Source organism: Phocoena phocoena, chromosome 5 (genome assembly GCF_963924675.1).
Source record: "Phocoena phocoena chromosome 5, mPhoPho1.1, whole genome shotgun sequence".
Lineage (NCBI taxonomy): Eukaryota > Metazoa > Chordata > Mammalia > Artiodactyla > Phocoenidae > Phocoena > Phocoena phocoena.
In genome coordinates, this window is record NC_089223.1 from 42,287,636 (window position 1) to 42,308,390 (window position 20,755).

Sequence of the window (20,755 nt, forward strand, 5' to 3'; positions counted from 1 at the left end):
AAGTGATCAAATCACTCAAGAGAATGCATATGGTAAGAAAAGAAGTCCAAGGATGAACCCTGGTGATTACCAACATGCATGAAATAAACGAGGGGAGAGTTCAATGAGAAATTCTGACATAAAATGTTAGAATATTTGAATAGTTTTGAGAAGAAAGAATTAATCAACATAAGGATTAATCAACAGTAATTAAATAATGACGAGAAGTTAAATAAGATGAGAAATAAAAATAGTGCATAAGATTTTGAAATTGGCAGTCACTGGTGACTTTAGCAGGAGTTGTTTCATTTGAATAACGGTGACAGGGGCTTCCCTGGTGGCGCAGTGGTTGAGAGTTCGCCTGCCGATTCAGGGGACACGGGTTCGTGTCCCGGTCCGGGAAGATCCCACATGCCACGGAGCGGCTAGGCCCGTGAGCCATGGCCGCTGAGCCTGCGCGTCCGGAGCCTGTGCTCCGCAACGGGAGAGGCCACAGCAGTGAGAGGCCCGCGTACCGCAAAAATAATAATAATAATAATAATAATAATAATAATAAATAACGGTGGCAGAGGGCTAATTACAATGGGTTAGCACCTACATGAGAAGTGAGAGTTGGAGACACTTGTTCTTTTGAGGAGCTTAGCAGGAAATTGTAAGAGAGGTAGAGGATTTCTTTTCTTTAATATAGAAATGGTTCCAGCATGTTTAGAGGCAAGATAAAAGAGCCAGTTGGGAGAGTCAGTTTGAGAATGTATATATATAAAAAAAGAGAACGATAGATAAAGTATGGCTTCAGTGAAAAGAAGGGTGAAAAGGATAAAAAACAAGTTGAATAAATTAGCTCTAACCAAGTCAAGGAGTCCTTTTCTCTCTGAATCTGGAAAAGTGTGGTGAGAGTAGATGCATGTATAAAGGAATATTTCACTTAATAAAAATGAACTACTAATTTTTTTTCCAGAAAAAAAACTGTTTCAAAAAGTAGAGAGCGCAGCCACTTATTTTATTTCAGAAATGTCACCAGAAAAGCCTGAGTCACTCTGAGGGCATATACTCCCTCGTGGTCTTTGGGGAAGCCTAAGCCTTGCTGTGTTGGGAGAATGTGGACAAGTGTGTAGCAAATTGGGCCTCTGAGAGGTAGGCTGAGGGAAGGAGGGCATGTGGTGTTCTAAGAGTTAGGGGCAGATGTGTTCTGAACATAGATGGTGGGCCCAGGGGCCAGTAGCAGCCAGAATGGAATTGTGATTGGGAATAATCAGAAGGGCACTCTGAGGGGGGCACCAGCTAGTGAGGAAGCTGATTTTGGTTGACAGAGAGACAGATCAGGTGTTGGTTTCTATGTTTAGACTTACCGTTCTCTGTGAAATGTTAGGCAAATATGGACAGGAGTCAGGGTCAGCAGTTGAGAACAATGATTTTGAGAGAGTGGTGCAGCTTCAGAATATTTTGGGGGGGAGAGTGGTAAAACTACGAATTGAGAAACAGCAAAATAAATGGGTGGCTGAGGGCCAAAAAGGGGCTGGCTGAGTTTGGAGACCATAAATTATTGGTAGCAGCCATCCACACCTTTGTGAAATTTCTTAAAATTTCCTTCTGCATTACCCAGGGGTCAAGCTAACGGTGCAAGCAAGAGGATAATTAGGTCAATCTGCTTTTGAGGGTTATCAGGACAGATACAACCAAAGCACAAAAAGACATGGGCAGCTGGGATTATTGCAAGAGGCAAGTTAAATGATTTTGCTATGCATCTAGGTTGGATAGGAAAAGGGGTATGTCCATGAAATGGTGATGGGTTATGAAGTCTTTAGATAATAGCAAGAAGGATGGACACAAGAGGGCAGGAATGTCAGAGGAATAGTGTTAAAAGTGTCAAATAATTTGCTGTACAGTGAAGTGGAGTTCCCTGTGCTACACAGCAGGTTCTCATTAATACCCCAATTAAAAAAAGTATTAAATAATCTGGATACGGCAGTGGAGAGTTAAAGCAGAATGCTGCTACTATTTTTGTGTTCTGTGATAAGTGAGAGGTATAGAATAAAAAGTTTGGCTTGAGAGCTCTTCAGGAGGTGGTAGAAGGAGCGGGATCTATAAATAGGTTGACTTTGTAGAGTAGATCCTATGTGGTGGGATAAGGGTTACAGAGGAAAGGATAGGGGTCAATAGTAAAAAGAATCATGAGTAGAAGAAATCCCCAAATAGGCCAGTAGTGAGAGTAAATGAGGGTGAGCTACTCAGAGGCCTGGATTTTGGTTGGTGACCAAAAAAAAAAAAAAAAAAAAAAGTGGGAGGAGAATGTGTTCCATGGACTGCTCTTGAGGCTTTTCGACAGATGAAGTCCCAAGTAGTGCAAGAGCCATGTGAGAGTAGCAAATTTTAGTCTCTACTTATCATTTAAAAGGAATGTCACTGAGAATTTACTTTTCTCATCTCTGAAGAGTTCCCTTCCTCAGGCTGTTAATGGAAAATATGCATCTATGTTCATTCCCTGTTTTAAAAGGTATTTACTTTTTATTCAAACCACTCTTACCACATTCCTGCTATATATACATTAGTATTCCAGAAAATAAAATAAAAATCCTTATCTTTACCTCTGAGAAGCTTGTTCTCTTATTGAAGTTGTGAAAAATGTGCACAACTTACCTCATATCTGTGGGTCTTGGAAGAAGTCTTTTTTTTCCACTAAAGTAGACTTCAAAATCTTCAGTCTTTAGCCTGTGGGCATAGTCAATGTATCCTGACACCTCCTGCCCATGAGAATTTCTGTTACGAATAAAGATCACGGACTAGTACATAGAAAAATAGAGAATGGAGAGAGTAAATGAACAAAATTCATTTCAGTAAATTTTACATGATAATAAAATCTACAGTTATTGAGTGATACCTGTGTTATATCCTATTCTAAGTGCTTTATGCTTCATATTTACCATGATCCTATGGAGTAGGTATTATTATTTTCTCCTGGCAGTGAAGAAATTTATGAAAAGTTAACTGAACATGCATATAATGTTTATATATAGCAATTGTATATAACAATATCAATAAATAATTCATAGAAGTCTTCCTAAGGACAGACATTATTTTCAGTATTTGAAAATAAAACATTATTTACTTTTTTCCCAGTCCCATTGTCTTCTCTTTGTCATCATTTTGCAAGTTAAAAAACTGAAAAACAGAGAGGTTGAGTACCTCACACAGCTAGTAAATTGAGAAGCTCAGATTAAAACCCAGGCTCATGTGTTTGTCCTTCTAATCATTACATTCTTTTTCCACTTAAACAGCTATATATTTTATGTTATATATAGAGAAATGGGGTCCCTTCTTTTTATTATCATAAGAGTCAGAAAAAATCTCTACAAAATTAAAATCTCTTTGTAAATTAAAATCTTTTGGGACTTCCCTGGTGGTCCAGTGGTTAAGACTCTGTGCTTCTGTTGCAGTGGGTGCAGGTTTGATCCCTGTTCAGGGAACTAAGATCCGCATGCTGTACAGCATGACCAATAAATAAATAGTTAAAAAAAAATGAACCACTTAAAAAAAACCTCTTTACAAATTAAAATCTCTTTAGAAAATTAATTCTATAGGTCAAACCTATACAGAAAGTACATATTTCTCCTTTGTATCAATTCCTTCACAAATATCTTTGAGCAGCTACTACATGTGAGACACTGTTGAATGTGCCAAGGATACAGTGATAAGCAAGACAGTAAAGGTCCTGATCTCTTGGAACTTATGTTTAGGTAAGCAGAGACAGACAATAGACATGAAAAGGAAACAATACTTACAGTGAGGGATAAGTGTTATAAAGCAAATAAAGAAGATGGTTGGCTAGAGGATTTGGTGGTGGTGAAGGCTACTTTAGGTAGAGTAATCAGAAAAGACCTTGAGGAGGTATTTAAGCCAAGACTTGAAGGCTAAGAAGAGGTAAGCCTTGTAAAGATCTAGAATAGGAGCCTATCAGGAAAAGGGAACAGCTGGTAGAAAGGCCCTAAAGTGGAAACAAGGTAATGCAAATAGAAGAATTGTAGTCTTTTCCTGCTCAAGCCAATAGACATTGATCTCAAGTTCTAGGAGGAAAAAAAGAAAAAGAAAAAAACACTAAGTGTAATTGGAAAAGTTCATAATGTATTCATTTCCAAATCTAGATCAAAATGTAGAATTTCATGGAGAAGTTCTATATTTGGAAGGACCTGTAAACAAGCCTTCCTGTTCCTCTTGAGCAATTACTGGATTGTTACTTGTTGGGTCTTTGTGTAGTCAATTATAGGGAGCACTAACACAGGTCACCTCAGATAGCAGAGTTTCCAAAAGGGTGAAGTTAGAAAATTGAAATAATTCTTTCCCCTGCAACACCTATGAAAACAGGTTGCTAATAATATGCCAACAGAAAAATGGAGGAACAGAGACACAGCTTAGAATTATTTGTTATTCTGCTGATGCTTCATCTTCCAGCTTACTATGGAACAGCATTGGGTGCTGAGAAGAATCCTGAGGCACTTTCTTAGCCCAAGGGGAGGGAGGGTTGTACTGGATTAGTGATGTTTCCCATAGATATGCCTGGATGAACTAATATTCATTGTTATTTCTGTGCCCAATTGTGTATAAACTCAATCCATAGTCCTCATTTCCCCCATGTAACTCCCAGTTAAATTTATATGGATTTCTCCATGCTTTTCGTCACCTAGTTTTTAGTTTATACAGCACAAAATTTAAATGGATAGTAACTTAGACTTCTTGAGATTCTCACACAGCTAAACCAATAACTAACTTTGCTGTCCCTACTTAAACAAGGCCATGAGCTATACATATTTCATATGTAATACAAAAGGTGCTTGTAATCTTTATTCAATCAAGGCTGCTCCTGACGTAAGGCAAATCATGCAGGGACTGAGAGGGGGAAAAAGATCCAAAATAAGTCCTTTCCTTTCAAAATGGAACTCTATTAACAGAAAAGAAAGCTCCTCTGTCTCTGTTTTTGTCTCTGTTTCTCTGTCTTTCTCTCTTTAAATGAGAGATGGACCAGCCTTATTCTTCTAGCAGAATAGCATACCAGATATTGTAACTGACCTTCCTGCTGAAAACAAATAAGAAATCTGGATAAAATCTAAAAAATAACTTGTAACATGCATTGATACACTGACAAGAAAATGATGAATACCCAGAGTCCAAAAAATAAATGAAAGCAGGAGCCCAGAGAGGAAAGCAGAACCCTAAAGTCATCCTTGTCTTGCAGGTACTTGCCCAACCTTAGAGAATATCAGCAAAGATTTCATGATTATGTCAGGTGGGGGTGACAGGAAACAAAATCCAGTCTTTCAGATAGAGAGACTAACAGGACCTATTGCAGCAACATAAAGCTGAGAAACAAATAAAGGATGAAAAAATATCTCCACTGTGTTCAGAGAAAAGAAGAATCATTCCAGAGTTACATCCAGAGAAAACACTTTTATGGTGAACAACATATAGATTTTTTAGACCAAATAAATAAATAAATAAGAGACTTGGCTAACAACAGCCTCTTGCTCAAAGAAATTCTGCAGCATGTACTTCAGGCAAAAGAACATGACTCCAGCTGGCAAGTTAGAGACAAAGAGTAGAATAATAAGAAAAAATAGAATAGATAAGGAACAGAATCAAATATTATAAATATATAGGTCAATATAAACAAATGTTAACAGTATCTTCTGTAATAAAAATAACAGTATGCCTAAAATTTTTTATATAAATGTATGCTTGGAGAAAGTTGTCAGAGTTAAAGTTGGAGTGTCTAAATTTTTTAGAATGAGGGCAGCTATACAGATTAACTTTAGAATTTGCTAAATATGTATGTATAAATTTGGGTCACAACAGGAGATAGTGTATATCATCTTTAAATTATTAGAGGATAAAACAAAATGAGGAAAAAGCAATCAATCAGTGAAACAGAAGGCAAGAAGGGAGAGGAAAAATTTGGAAGAGACAGGACAAGTAAAATACACAAATGTAATGATAGTATTATGGGCTGTATTGTGTTCCCTCAGAATCCATATGTTGAAACCTAACCCTGAGTACCTCAGAGAATGTTTTAGACAAAGGACCTTTAAAGAGTTAATTAAGTAAAAATGAGCCCATTAGGGTAGGCCCTAATGCAATCTGACTTTATAAGAAGAGGAAATTTGGACACACAGAGAGACATTGCGGGGCTGTGTGCATGGAGAAAAGACCATGTGAAGACACAGTGAGAGGAACCATCTGCAAGCAAGGAGAAAGGCCTCAGAAGAAACCAAATCTGCCAACACCTTGATCTGGTTTGGACTTCTAGCCTTGAGAACTATGAGAAAATAAATTTATGTTATTTAAGCTACCCAGTCTATGGTATTTTGTTATGGCAGCTCTAGCAAATTAATACAATAATAATAAATTTAAATAATTAAGTAATTACAATAAATGTAAATGGCCAAATGTTTAAGTTAAAAGACGAAGATTATTAGAGTGAATACAAAAATATGAAGTAAAATATAAGGTTGAAAATTAAATAATCAAAGAATACACAAAAGGAAGTTCCTATCCAAAAGAGAGCTGGTATTGGCATATTAATATTAGGCAAAATGGACTTTAAGGCAAAACGCATTACTGGAGATGGAGAGTCACTAGATAATGATGAAAGATTCCATTTACAGAAAGATATAATAATTCTAAACTTGAATGAACCTTTGAAAACATAGCCTTAAAATAGCTAAAGCAAAAATTGATAGAACTGTAGAATAAGTCATCATCACTGTGGTAAATTTATCTCTCTCATTAAGTTCTAGATCCAAGAGAATAAATATTTAAATATTATAGAATAAATATAGATTGTAAAGAATTAAAATATACAAGCTTGACTGTTCAGTTTTTAACTTAGTCAAGTACCTAAACATCTTTAGTCTTTAATGTTCTTGTGGATAAAATGACTGATTGTCTAAAATGATATATATTTGACCATAGTTTCACTATTTTACATTATTATATATATCCTTGCCATGTGTGTTAAAGCCCTCTGTCCATGGAAATCTGAATAAATTTCAAATCTCACTTCTCTAGTCTTGTGAGAGTTAAGTGCCTGCTCTGTGATTTTTGTGAACCCTGAGATTTTGGGGTTTCTGAAGCTAGATAACTTCAAGTAAGGCCAAACTGGGTATAAGTGTGATTCCCTCCATGTTCACTGTGTGTCTCTGGGTGGGTTGTTCAAACTCTTAATACCTCTCTATATTCATAAGTCCTATGCCCTTAAGTAGGTTCCTGCAAAATCCAGCAAGTCTCTACACCAAACCAAACTGAACACCCCCCAAAACAAAGCAAAACAAAACACACCAAAATAAACAAGAGGCCAAAATCCTGCTTGGACCTAAGCATTTAGTTAGTTAAGCCTCCTCTTTCTTTTTCCTTTTTCTTTTTTATTGAAGTATAGCTGACTGATTCTGTATATTTTCACTTACATGTGAAATCTAAAAAATAAAACAAATATAACAAAAACCAGAAACAGACTCACAGATACAGAGAATAAACTAGTGGTTACCAGAGGGGAGTGGGGGGCAAGGGGCAAAATAGATGAAGGGGATTAAGAGGTATAAACCACTAGGTATAAAATAAATAAATTACAAGGATGTAATATACAGCACAGGGAACATAGTCAATGTTTTATTATGACTTTGTATGGAGTATAATCTATAAAAATATGGAATTACTATGTGGTACACCTGAAGCTGTTATAACATTGTGGTTAAGCCTTCTTGCAACCTCTCCCTTCTACCTGTTTGTCTTTCCACTCTACCGAGTAACAGAATAATCTCTTTCTTTTGTCTTGCATGAAAATGCTGAATTCACATTTAGGTGCTGCCAAAGCCTTACCTTCTGCCCTATTCACCCAATTTGTAAACAACATGCAAATACTGTTTCTTTCCCAACAGGAATTCTGGTGATCATTGTATCTATGATTCCTTTTATTTTCAATGAAAAAAAATGTTCAACTAAAATTTCTATAATTTTAGACCTAGGAAAATATTCAGAAGGAGCTGTTTTCACAAAAATCTGTACAGACCAAATGAAAATTACTTTATTCATATCTTTCCAAGTGTGGTTACATATGTGTAAAAGTATATTTTTAAAAAATCTTTTTAGTAAAATTTTAAAAAAATTGCTAAAATGAAAAATCTTCCTAATGAACAACACACTTTATGAAATTATTTTAAAAATCTGATTAAAACTGTTGATGTATAGTAATTGGTGATAGTCAGGAAATTACAAATTTAACTTTAGAAATGCATCATTAAAAAAGCACAGTGTAGGGACTTCTCTGGTGGCACAGTGGTTAAGAATCTACCTGCCAGTGCAGGGGATATGGGCTCAAGCCCTGGTCCGGGAAGATCCCACATGCTGCAGAGCAACTAAGCCCGTATGCCACAACTTCTGAGCCTGCACTCTAGAGCCTGCGAGTCATAACTACTGAGCTCACGTGCTACGACTACTGAAGCCTGTGTGCCTAGAGCCCGTGCTCTGCAGCAAAGTTGAGCCACCGCAATGAGAAGCCCGCGCACCACAGCGAAGAGTAGCTCCCTGCTCACTTCAACTAGAGAAAGACCGCACACAGCAACGAAGACCCAACACAGCCAAAAATAAATAAATTAATTAATTTAAAAAAAAGGCACAGTGTAGGGTAGTAGAAAAACAATGAGACAGAAGAGGTGAGAGGAAGTTACAGAATTAGAATGAAGTTAACTAATGCTCTTGATTAATTAATTTAATGTGTTCATTTATAAAATGTGTATTTTCCTCCAACGTGAATACTAATTACTCCTACCATTAATACTACTATCTATCATCTATTAAGAACCTACTATGTTTTGAGCAAAATATTAGCTTTATATTATCATCTTATTTAATTCTCTAAAATATATATATAATGGCTAGATAGCATTATTATCCTCATTTTATGAATGTAGGACCTCAAAGCATTGAGAGTTTGAGGAACCTCCCAAAGGACATGCGGCTAGAGAGTAGGGCACATACATTCACACACCTACTTCCCATGAAGCCCATGCTCCTAACCACCATGCAGTGGACACACAGACCTGGATCCAAATGCTGACCCTGCCACCTACTTACTTTGTGACATTGGTAAGTTAGTTATCCTTTTTAAGATTCAGTTTCCTCTATTACAAAATGGTCATAACACCTGCCTCTTAGGGTTGCTGTGTGAATTAAATAAGACTATTTTTGCTAAGCACATAACAATGCCTAGTACATGATAAAACCTCAGTAAATATTACCTATTGTTTAAAAAAATTTACTATATTGTCACTATTGTAGTTATACTGTATTAAGAGTTTTGTCAATTCCTTTGGGATAAGGAAATGGAATGATCATATCAGAATTCCATTACCTAAGTTTGTATAATTATGTTTAGGTTGCAGTACATGGTTCAATTCATTCGTTAAATTTAGTCATCCTCAGTTAAAACTTTGGATGTATTTTGAAGTTAAAATTTAAACAATCTTTCCAGGTGTTATACAGAATGGGCCTAATTGACAGTAAAATCATGATTCTGGCATCCAGAATGGATATAATAGGTTAACAGAGCCCCTTTGAAGAACCAGGTTTATTTCAGCTTGAGTGTGACATATTTTAGTGATTGAAAGCTTTCTTATTTGGATACCTCTGTTGTTTCAATAGGAATTAGAAAATGTTATAAATAATTGTTTTAAACTTCTCTACTAACCTTTCTTTTTCTTTTAAAAAATATAATAGCTTTATTGAGGTATAGTTTACATAACATAAAATTCATTCTAAAGTTTTAAGTGTATAATTCAATGACTTCTAGTAAATTTCTAGAGCTGTGAAACACAATGTAGCTTTAGAATATTTTCATCACCCCAAAGAGATCCCTTTTTCCCATTTGCAGTTAACCCTGTTTCCACCCCCAGTCCCAGGCAATCACTTATCTACTTTGTATCTCTATAGACTTTCCTTTTCTGAATTTTTTTTTCATATAAATGGAATCATACAATATATGGTCTTATTCATTCTAATAACTTTTTAATCAGAGTTAATTTCCTAAAAGACACATGAAAACTCTATACTTTATATATCGAAGGGCTCTTTTAAATGATGATGCTATGTTTATAAGAGGAAAACTTCCAAAATGCTCATAGTCCTTAGATAAGACCCTTTAATCTTTTCTAGAATAATTCAAGTTACAACCAACACAAGTATTTCAGTAAATCAAATGATACTCATTTGAAACCATGAATAATGGTCTACATTTATGTGCAACCTAAGCAAAAGACACAGATTTTTTTTTTAAGTAACAAAAACAACAACGAAAAGCACAAGAACAAGCTATTGATCAATATCAAGATACAAGCATTCCTGAAATTGAAGTGGGGGGTCAGACACCAAGGAGCATGTGGAACCTGAGATTTTACTGAGATGATCTGTGACCTCACATGTGAATCAAAAGACTTATGGAATGCTTAGTTAGGTCCTCATTACTTCTCATGTGTTGGGAAAAGATGAATTAAAGTACAATTTAGACCATTAATATATCATTTGGATCTCTGGCTGCTTGTGATTTCCCAGAAGTGGATTAAAATACAAATTCATAAACTTGTTATGAGTTGAGTACATGTGTTGCCTGATTTTTCTTGCCAAACACTAATGAGGAGGCATAAACCTGATACATCGAAACGGGACTTTTTCAAGAGTGAAGCCAAAGTCAGTTAAACAAAAAGCGCACTAAGCAGTATGTTGCTGCACAAAAACTGAAACATCCATTTCAGAGTATGAAAGTTGTCAGACAAGCTAAGTACTGGTGACTCCCCCACTGAGACTGTCAGCATGGCCCCTGATAAAGACAAATGAAGAAAGAATTTTATCTCCTAGCATTTTAAGGCTCTGGAATGCCTTTATGAATCATTAGTTTTAGGGAATTGTTTTGTTTTGGAAGAGAAATGATTTTGCAAATGGAGTCTAAGTTTGGACGAACAATTGTTTTCTAACATTTCAAAAGGTCTGTCATTATAAATTTCTCTGATACAAGTTATTTTCTGAATTTTTTATGCTGATAATTATTTCAAAATTCTGTATCTTCTTATTCATTTGCAATTAGACATATCTTTTCACTATTCACACACTTCTCAGGGTTATGTGAAAGACAGCTTTTGTCCTCCCTGTTGGAGGCTTATTCTCAGAACCAGCAGACTTGTCCTTCCACATCCTGTTGCACAAAGCAGGTCACAGGCCAGTTGAGATTCAAGAGGCAGGCAGAGTGACTTCTCTTCTTGATGGGAGCACTTGCCAAGTGTCAATGCAAAGGGGCACAGATAAAAGACAAAGTGAAGAATGGTGGCTATTTTTTGCAAAGTATTTACCATAAAGAACCCAAGAGTTTTGCTCATATTTCGACAGGTGGAGATTTGATTTCTGAAGGAGATCATTGACTTTATTAACTTTTTTTCTCTCCCAGCTTACAAAAATGTCCATATTTAAAAAGGTTCTTCTTTGCATTACCAGTGAGGTTAAGAACTTAGGAACGTCTGATCTCACTGTTAGTATACAAAATGTTCTGGAAATTTTAATGAATGAAAATAATATTAAAAGTATATATAAGCTCTAAATACTGGAAAGGAGACAAATTATATTTGTATATTGAATGGTAATTTACTTAGAAAATCAGAGACAGCTAACTGAAACCAGTACAAAATATCTACACACAAAAATAATAGCTTGGTTTCACACTAGAAATAACCTATTAGCTATTGTGCATACAATCTTTATTTGCAGTATGCTTTTTAAAATTTATAACATTCTTCCAAACATCTTTTATGAAAAACTTTTCTAAAATAACATAAAAACTAAACAAAGAGGCTACATTGCTGAAGGAAATATATTATTATAAAATAAATGTATTAAAATTTTAAGCAAAATACCAATGGGGTACTTTTGATTCCTTAGAATTTTACCTTGAAGATCATGGCTAACATTATCTAAGATAATTTTGAAAAGGAAGAATAAACAGCAGAACTTGCATTATTAGATATGAAGTTACAAAAATTAAATCTTATATCATTGGTACAGTGAAAGATGGATAATGGAAAGTAATACTTCAGAAACACACCCTTACACACAAATGTGTATGCGTATAGTGTATATGTTTTTCTGTAGCATGATATTTTCTAAATTTTCTATAATGAATGTATACGCTTCTTTAACTACACGACTCCAAAATCTTTTCTCCGAGCATACCACTCTCTGAACCTCCACCTCCTATTTTTCTAGCTCACATAATCTGGAAGCCCTTTCAGATCTTTGGAACTGCTGATCCATTAAACTACCATGTTTCAATGTTTACTACCCTCTTTATATACTTGTTTTCCACTTTATACAGCTAAGAGTCCATGGTGGAGCATCACAATTGTTCACTTGCATACCTCTTCAAATTCCTTGCACATATCCTGTTACACTCATTGAAAAAATTCCAGCACTGTTTCGACCCAACTTTCCTTTTACTGTTTTTGCATAGCTATGACTGAGTTTGGCAAGAAAAAAAGAAAACTATAATGACTCTTCTCACAAATATTAATGACCATAAACTCCTTTGGACCTATAGCACTTGCATAATAATTGTCTATGATAAGCTCTTCCCCTCTCCCACACTCCCATTTTTTTATATCTTCTCTCCTCAAACTTTCAACAATATCTTTTTTTCCCCTCACATTCAATGATGTTTCCCTCTGAAAATAGAAGCATCTTGAGAATTTCCTCTGCTCGTTACCTGAGCTCCCATAACAGTTTTAAAAATATTTTTCTTTTTGCACTTACTATTTTATATTGTAGTGTTCAAGGTCCTTGGAGACTGGAGACTATATCTTTATCTAACTTTGTATGCTTAATATCTCCCCTGGGCCTTGGTTCAAAGAACGTGTATAACCAACATGGTTTTGGATCTGAGGTGATTAAACAAAGTCCAACAAGATAAACTGCGAGCGTGCTATTTATTTAATCATGCTTTACAGAAAGTGTCACCACGTAACAAAATAATACTAGTGCTAAGAGCTAACTTTTAAAGAGTGTTTACTAAGTGCCAAAATTTCTCTCATTTAATCCTAACACAAGTCCCACAATGCGGGTAACATTATTAATCCTGTTTTACAGATAAGAAAACTAAAGCAAGAGGAGGAGCTAGGGCCCAGGCTTATATGGTTAGTGTATCAGTCAGAAGTCCAACAGAAAACAACGGCAACATTTGTGTATGTACACAGGGATTAATGGATGGCATATAGGGTCATCACAAGGGACCCTGCATGAAGCCAGGGCTACTAGTACTGAAACTGACACTATCCCTACCACAGGCCTCTCTCTCACCCCCAAGTGGGAGAGTTTATCAGAACCCAAGAGGGAAGGAGAGATGCACAGGGTGAGAGCGTGCTGGAGCAGAGCAGATAACTGATGTCAAAGGACATAGATAGCTATAGGTAATCTCACAGAAGGAGGATCAAGGGAATAAATACCTTCCTGCTGGAGCCTCATATTGGCCAAATCTAACTGGGTCCAGATCCCTGATACCATGCATGTACCCCATAGAAGCAGCCTCCCTAGGTAGAGAGTAGGGTGGAGAGAAGAATGGAAGAGGCTATGAAGAAACAAAACCAATGTAAGTGGAATAGTTAGTGATAATGCTGGGATTTGTACCCAAGCATTTGACTACGAAGCCTCTGCTATGCTCGTGGGGTGGCAGGCAGGAAGGGAGGTTTCCTTTACAATTCAGATTCCAAAAACAAAGTGATTCTTATGAACAAAGGGACTTTTACTTCCTTTCCACCATTAACATTGATGGAACATTCATTTTGCAAGGACAATACAATTGCTTAGGAGAATAAGAGACAATCTGGGAGTAAGAGAAAAATGACTATGACATCACATATAGATTCCTTTTAGCAAGCTGATAGGCACTTCGAATTTTGCATGGTGTTATTGGTTTGGATCAAAGGGCTTCAGACATGATCGAAGACTAAGAAATCAGAAATAAGAGAGGCTGACAGAACGTGGTCATCCCATCCCAGTGGGATAACTGCATCTTGACAATGAAGATATGACAAAGCCAGAACATAGTCTCTTCAATTAACAAGACTAATTGTGGGTTAAAACCACTTCCTTAGTGAGGAGAAACTATAAATTGATACCTGAACTCATTATATAGTGAGGTTCTATAATTCATTGACTATGAATGTGTAGTAAATTATTTATCATTCTCATTATAGACTGGATTCTGTCAACCTCAAAAAATATTTTCATTGTCTCCATACAATTCGAAGTTAAAAAACTCATCTAGGGCTTCCCTGGTGGCGCAGTGGTTGGGAGTCCGCCTGCCGATGCAGGGGACGCGGGTTCGTGCCCTGGTCCGGGAGGATCCCACATGCCGCGGAGCGGCTGGCCCATGTGCCCGCTGAGCCTGCGCGTCCGGAGCCTGTGCTCCGCAACGGGAGAGGCCACAACAGTGAGAGGCCCACGTACCGCAAAAAAAAAAAAAAAAAAAAACAACAAACCTCATCTATATCTTTTAATATAGGCTTCTGAACAGAGTTAATCATACTTTGCTTTGGAGGGGCTCATTCAAATATACTTATTGAAAGACCAGTGTGCACCGGGCGCTGTCCTAGGTGCTGGAGATACAATACTGAACGAAATAAGAACCTGACCTCATGGAGTTCACAGTCTAATGAAGAAGACAGGCAACTTCTCCATATGGAAACCTGGAAGGAACTTCTTCTCCTTTACCATCTGGGCATTTTCTCTTATTCTTAGAACTCATTTTCTTGGAGGATTTTGTGGACCCACCCCCCTGCCCCTATGCAGTATCTCCACAGAACCCATTTCTTAACTCTCCTCTCAACTATCATACTGTATCTTATTGGTCTCTTGACTGTCCCCCTGTTAGACTGTAAGCTGCTTGTGATCAGGGATGTTACCATCATGTACCTTTGTTCCTCCACACTCAAGCCTCATGTCCAGCACAGAGAAGACATACGATAATGTTTATTGATTAAATGCATAACTGAACAAAAGAGAGAAGAAAAATATCTTTCTTCTACCCACTTTCCAAACGTTAACCTCAAAATGGGCATGAGTCATATGCACACTTGATGGCGAGAAGTATAAGAGTCACAATTTATTGATAATCCTCTATGTGACAGGGGCTTTGCTTGCATTTCTACTAATTAAGTTAGGCATTTCTATTTTCATTTTTTTAATCACATAAGAAAAATATTATATTTTGCCCAAAGACTCACAGCTAGTAAATGGCCGAGTTGGAACTCAGAATGAAAGTTTCCAAACTCAAGTCTTTGCTCTCTCCAACACCAGACCACCTCCCAGCAAGCATGGAAGAATGTCTCAAAATTAGTTGTAAATTGTTGCTATGACAATGAGCACATTCTCTAGTAAGATGTCCTCGACCCTATGTATAAATTAGGAACATGGTGGGATTGTAAAAACTCACACTGCCATACTTTGCCTTCTATACAAGATTGCGCATGGTCTAAAGGATATTGCCAATCAACATTGCCTGGAAGTGAGTACCTTCTGGAGGAAACAAGAACTTATCCAAGGGTTTAGTAAGTGTCCACCTCTCTGTCCTCAGCCCCCAAAGAGAGGTGATGCTGTCCCACCCAGCAATCATAAGCAAATGAACAAAGGAAGCCTGTGCAGCCTTACCTGGAATGTGAAATGTAGGGTGACCATGTGGACAAGTGGTCCCCAACCTTTTTGGCACCAGGGACCGGTTTTGTGGAAGAAAATTTTTCCACGCATGGTGGGGGGCAGGGTGGTTCAGGCGGTAACACGAGAGATGGTTCAGGCAGTAATGTGAGCGATGGTGGGGATGGTCCAGGCGGTCATGCAAGTGAGCGACGGGGAGTGGCAGATGAAGTTTTGCTCACTTGCCCACTGCTCACCTCCTGCTGTGTGGCCCGGTTCCTAACAGGCCAGGGTTTGGGGACCCCTGATGTGGAGAGTTAAAGGGATTAGGTAAAAGCTAACTGATATAAAAGTAGCAAAGTCCTAAACAATATTCAATGCTGAATACATTTCAGAGGTATGGGATGGGGAGTCAGTGGAGACGAGGCTACTACTAAAGAAAGATTTCAGGTCATTCATTCATTCTCATGTTTAATGAATATTTATTGAGAATCCATAAGCAGATCGCTGTTCTAAACACTGATAATAAATGGTGAATAAGATAAGGTCCCTGCTCTCACTACAATGCTTTTCAGTAGAGAAAGAAGAATCATAAATATGTAAACAAATAATTGTAGGTATAGATACTGTGCTGTGAGAACAATGAAGTTGATATTAATTGGAAAGGACCTAGCTACTTTAGATAGTGAGGTTGAATCAGGTCTCTCTGAGAAGGAAATGTTTTAAGTGAAACTTGAATAATACAAAAGCCATGGGAAGATGCTAGGTAATAACATACCAGGCAGAAGGAATAGCAAATGCAATGGTCCTCTTACAGGAAATCGCCTGGCTTGTTCAAAAATATAGAAAGTAGGTCATTGTGTCTGGATTACTGTGAGAACAGAGAAGTGGATGGGGAAGGGATGACATGAGATAAATTTTAGGATTAAGTAGGACCTAAATTTTGTAGGCTAAGTGGGCTCTAAGAATGGCTTTCAATTTGATTTAAATGAGATAGGTCTGCGTCTTTATTCCTGCCCTGCCACTAGGTTCATCAGTACCGTTTTTCTAGATTCCACATATATGTGTTAGCATACAGTATTTCTTTTTCTCATTCTGACTTACTTCACTCTGTATGACAGACTCTAGGTCCATCCACCTCACTGGGGAGGCTGGGACGAAGTGAGAGAGTAGCACTGACATATAGACAATACCAAATGTAAAATAGATAGCTCGTGGGAAGATGCTGTATAGCACCGGGAGATGAGCTCGGTGCTTTGTGACCACCTAGAGTGGTGGGATAGGGAGGGTGGGAGGGAGGCTCAAGTGGGAGGGGATATGGGGATATATGCATACATATAGCTGATTCACTTTGTTATACAGCAGAAACTAACACAACACTGTAAAGCAATTATACTCCAATAAAGATGGGGAAAAATTGCAATAGGAAGTTACTGAGTAGTTTCATGTAACAGAGTACCATGAGTTTTAATTTAAAGACATCGCTGGAGAATTTAAAAGGTCTTCTGGAGAAGAAAGTATGGGGCTGGAGCAGATGGTGCTGTGATAAGAATGGAGGATGGAACAGAAAAGACAACTGAGATGTATAAGACTTTGTCCCAACTTTCAGGACTAGAAGGCTGCTGCAACCAATATGAACCAATATGAGCCATAAATTCTATTTAGTCATGTTTTAGACAGTAAATTGGCATTTAACTTACATTATTGTTGAAGAAATGATAGTAAGATTGGATTTAGCACGAATACCCCAGACCCTCAAATCCTATCCACTACCCACTCCTGCAAAGCGTCTGAAGGAAATGAAAACTTAACGCTAGTGAACATTCCTGATTACTCGGAGGTTCTGTTGGCAACACGTGGTGTCATGGCCTAAGGACTTAGGCTGAATCACGTGAAAGGGCAACTGTTATTAAGGTGCCCGAGGTGACCCTGCATCTAAGATTATAGGTGGCTGAAAGGCATCCTCTTCCCACATCCCACTTAAGCTCACATCCAAGCTTCGGCTATTGTTATTAAAATGTAATATTTATTAAACGATCAAACTGGGTCATGCACTGTGCTAAACACTTCACATGCATTATTTCATCTAGTACTCACAATGAACTAACAAACAAGCACACTTATCACCTCCACTTTACTGAGTAGAAAACTGTGACTTGAGAGAAGTAATTTCCCCAAGTTATAGCTACATGGGACAGAGCTAGAATTAGAATTAGAAACAAGCCTCTGGCTCGTTTTCTTGCCAAGATTTTCTCATTAGCCTGGTAAACAAAGAATTACAGAAGATGGCTTGGGTGAAAAGGAGACAAGAAGTTCCTCTTAGTCTATTTCAAGTGTCTTGGGTCACTTCAGACCAAATCTAGTACAGACAAAAAGGCATCCTTCGTGTGGTTTAGTTTCGCTCATCATGGGATTTGGGACAAAAATCTCATTTTAAATGAGGGTACCCATTTGCCTGGATTATTACCTTAGCATTCTATTGGGAAAGTTTGTTGTCACACAAGTTTTAGCTGTCTGGGGATCAAATATAATTTTTTGGATTTAGATTGAAATATAACTGTAATACTACCTTAGATGTACCTTACATTACCAAGCATAATTTTGTAATATTTTAATTACTTTCTTGGTTTCTAAAAATCTTGCTTAAGGAGTACGTTATAATAGGAATTTATGAGCCTGTGTGGATTTGTCTGCTCATCTGGGCAGCAGAACAATACAGTCAGGGACTGTGTTGGAACATCAACTTGGGGGCGTTGTAAAATGTTATTTGCACAGGGACGTTTGTATGGTCAATTTGAGCATTAAGATCTTCAAGACCAGTGCTCTAGAGGTTACTTCCTTCTAGATAGGAAGAGTTTGTGACCTTTATTGCCCATGAGACCACAAAATCGAGGCTAATTGAACAGCTAGGCTTCAATTAAGATGCCTACCTCAGCCAAAGATGATGCACTGATTCCACTGCTATGTGATAGAGCAAAATGAGCACTGGTCAGCAGCTCCACTATTCAGTGTATGTTTATAAAGTGTTTATTGTTATTGCGTGCTAGGCACATGGATGAACAGGACACCATCTTTGCTGTCAATCTCCCTCCATTCTAATGTATAATGACATATTTATCCTTCTTGGAAACATTTAGTTGTCATGAGTGGCAGTTTGGGATAGTGGAATGAGTCTAGACTGGGTAGGAGGGAAAGCATCAGGGGCTCTTCTAATCTCTGCCTTTAACCAGCTATATGACCGGAGATAAGCAACTTAAGCATTTTGTGACTTATTTTCCTCATATGTAAAAGGAAAGTGGCAGGAATGTTTAGACATCTCAGTCTAAAAATCTAAGAGGTAAACATTTTTTCTGAGGCTATTTTAGTTTGGTGTTTTCCAAAAATTCTGGAATAACTTGTGTGCTTAATAAATATTAAATAAAAATAAGATCATCTTGATCCTCTTCTTCCTTTGCTCATAAGTCCAGAGGATCTTTAAAGAACTTAAAACTCTTATGTATCATGCTAGGGAAAAAAAATCAAAACAAACTCTGAGAATAAGCATAAGATAAAAAGAACTGCCCTTAATCCTAAACTCTCTGAAATTCAAAACATGCGGATGTGGTTTAAGGGTAATGTGCAAATACAACATTGTGATCTCAAGATTAAAAAAATAATAAATGTGTGTTTATCTTTGTTATCTGCCCATTTAAAATACTTTTATTTTTAACCATGATAATTATGCCAAACAACCCAATAGCATCTACTTCTAAAACAAAATACCAACTTGTCTACTTATATTTACGTCATTTTAAAATATCAAGTCATCCAAGTCCTTTCTGTCTGTATGATTTGTTTAGGCACTTTAAGGCTATCAAACATGTAAACATTTTTGATAGTCATAGCCATAGAAATAGTTGATGCTATTTATTAATGAAGATTAATTAATGAAGATTAAAGCATAACATACAGCATCTAGTTCAGATCACATATTTTGATTATGAAAAACATGAATTTGAATGTGGATCACTCAAATCTGAAATGTCAGATTTGTGAATTTTTAATAAACATGAAGCTATTAACATCAGCAAAGCAGATAGATTAATAGATGAACTTTTTCAATTTTCCTGAGTTAAGCACCTAAAAACAATGTCTTTGCATAAGGGTTTGCACAAAAATTTACTCATTTGCAACTCACAACAATCCTGTAAGGCAGTTTCGTCATCTGTAGAATGAGTACAATCTGTAGAGTGGGTACAACAATAACACTTCAGATAAATTAGGCTTCAGCATGGGCTGGGGTTTTCCTTGCTGGGACCTTGATCGTTTCTTGGATGTTTCCAGAAACTTCAAGGTCTCAGAAGCAAGGAAGGCAAGTAAATTGCTCTAGTGTGGAGCCACAGAGCAGAGGAGGGGCTTTTACTACCTTGAAACACATTCAGGGGATTTTTTAAATGGGGATTCCACAGAGAATGTCTTTTAAAAACCACTTATCCCCTTGGGAATTCTCATGTGAGAATGTGATTTTAAGATGACAATGAAAGAGAATTTGGTTTTTATGAGAAATATACCTTTTTAAAAATAAATTATCTTCTATTTTTTAAATATACACACAGTATAGCCTAGTGGCATATGTAGGAAAGAAATTGCTACAGGGGCAATTTTGCAGGGTGAGGAAACAGCACAATGGCCAAGATAACTTAGCTTGCCTAGAGTTAAGTCTGCTAGTGAAGGCCTGAAGGAGTAGGAGGCAGATCTCCTGATTTTTTTTTTAATCCCTTAAAATGTTCATTAGATCACACTGCCTTTTTGTGCTCATAACTGGCCCATGAATTCGCCAGTACAAGACAGTATTTCCTTTCCTGTGTATGATGCAAGAAAAACATGTGTTAAGCATTTCTGAGGACATTCTTTGCTGTTCTAGACAATGACTTGTCATTTTCTCAGTAAATGCTTACGGATGATGCTGATAATGATGAGGAGGCAACCAACAAATGTGCTTTAATTACCCACAATGGGCAGAACAGTATGATAAGCACAAGAGGAATATGAAGAGACATAATGAATATCATTTGCCACCACGTAGTTCACA

At 37.1% G+C, this 20,755-nt stretch overlaps 1 protein-coding gene and 1 non-coding gene across 4 annotated transcripts in view; one reads left to right on the top strand and one right to left on the bottom strand.

The window, feature by feature from the left end:
- The window catches only part of CFAP299 (cilia and flagella associated protein 299), a 630,144-nt gene that overhangs the window by 88,715 nt on the left and 520,674 nt on the right, over positions 1 to 20,755 (bottom strand). For all 3 annotated transcript variants that reach the window (XM_065878062.1, XM_065878061.1, XM_065878060.1), the window contains one exon: positions 2,617 to 2,759. In XM_065878062.1, the coding sequence (XP_065734134.1) occupies positions 2,617 to 2,759 (143 nt within the window). The remainder of the gene's footprint in view (positions 1 to 2,616; positions 2,760 to 20,755) is intronic.
- Positions 3,371 to 3,443, top strand: TRNAR-UCU (transfer RNA arginine (anticodon UCU)). Its single transcript has one exon. It is a non-coding gene; the product is annotated as a tRNA-Arg (tRNA).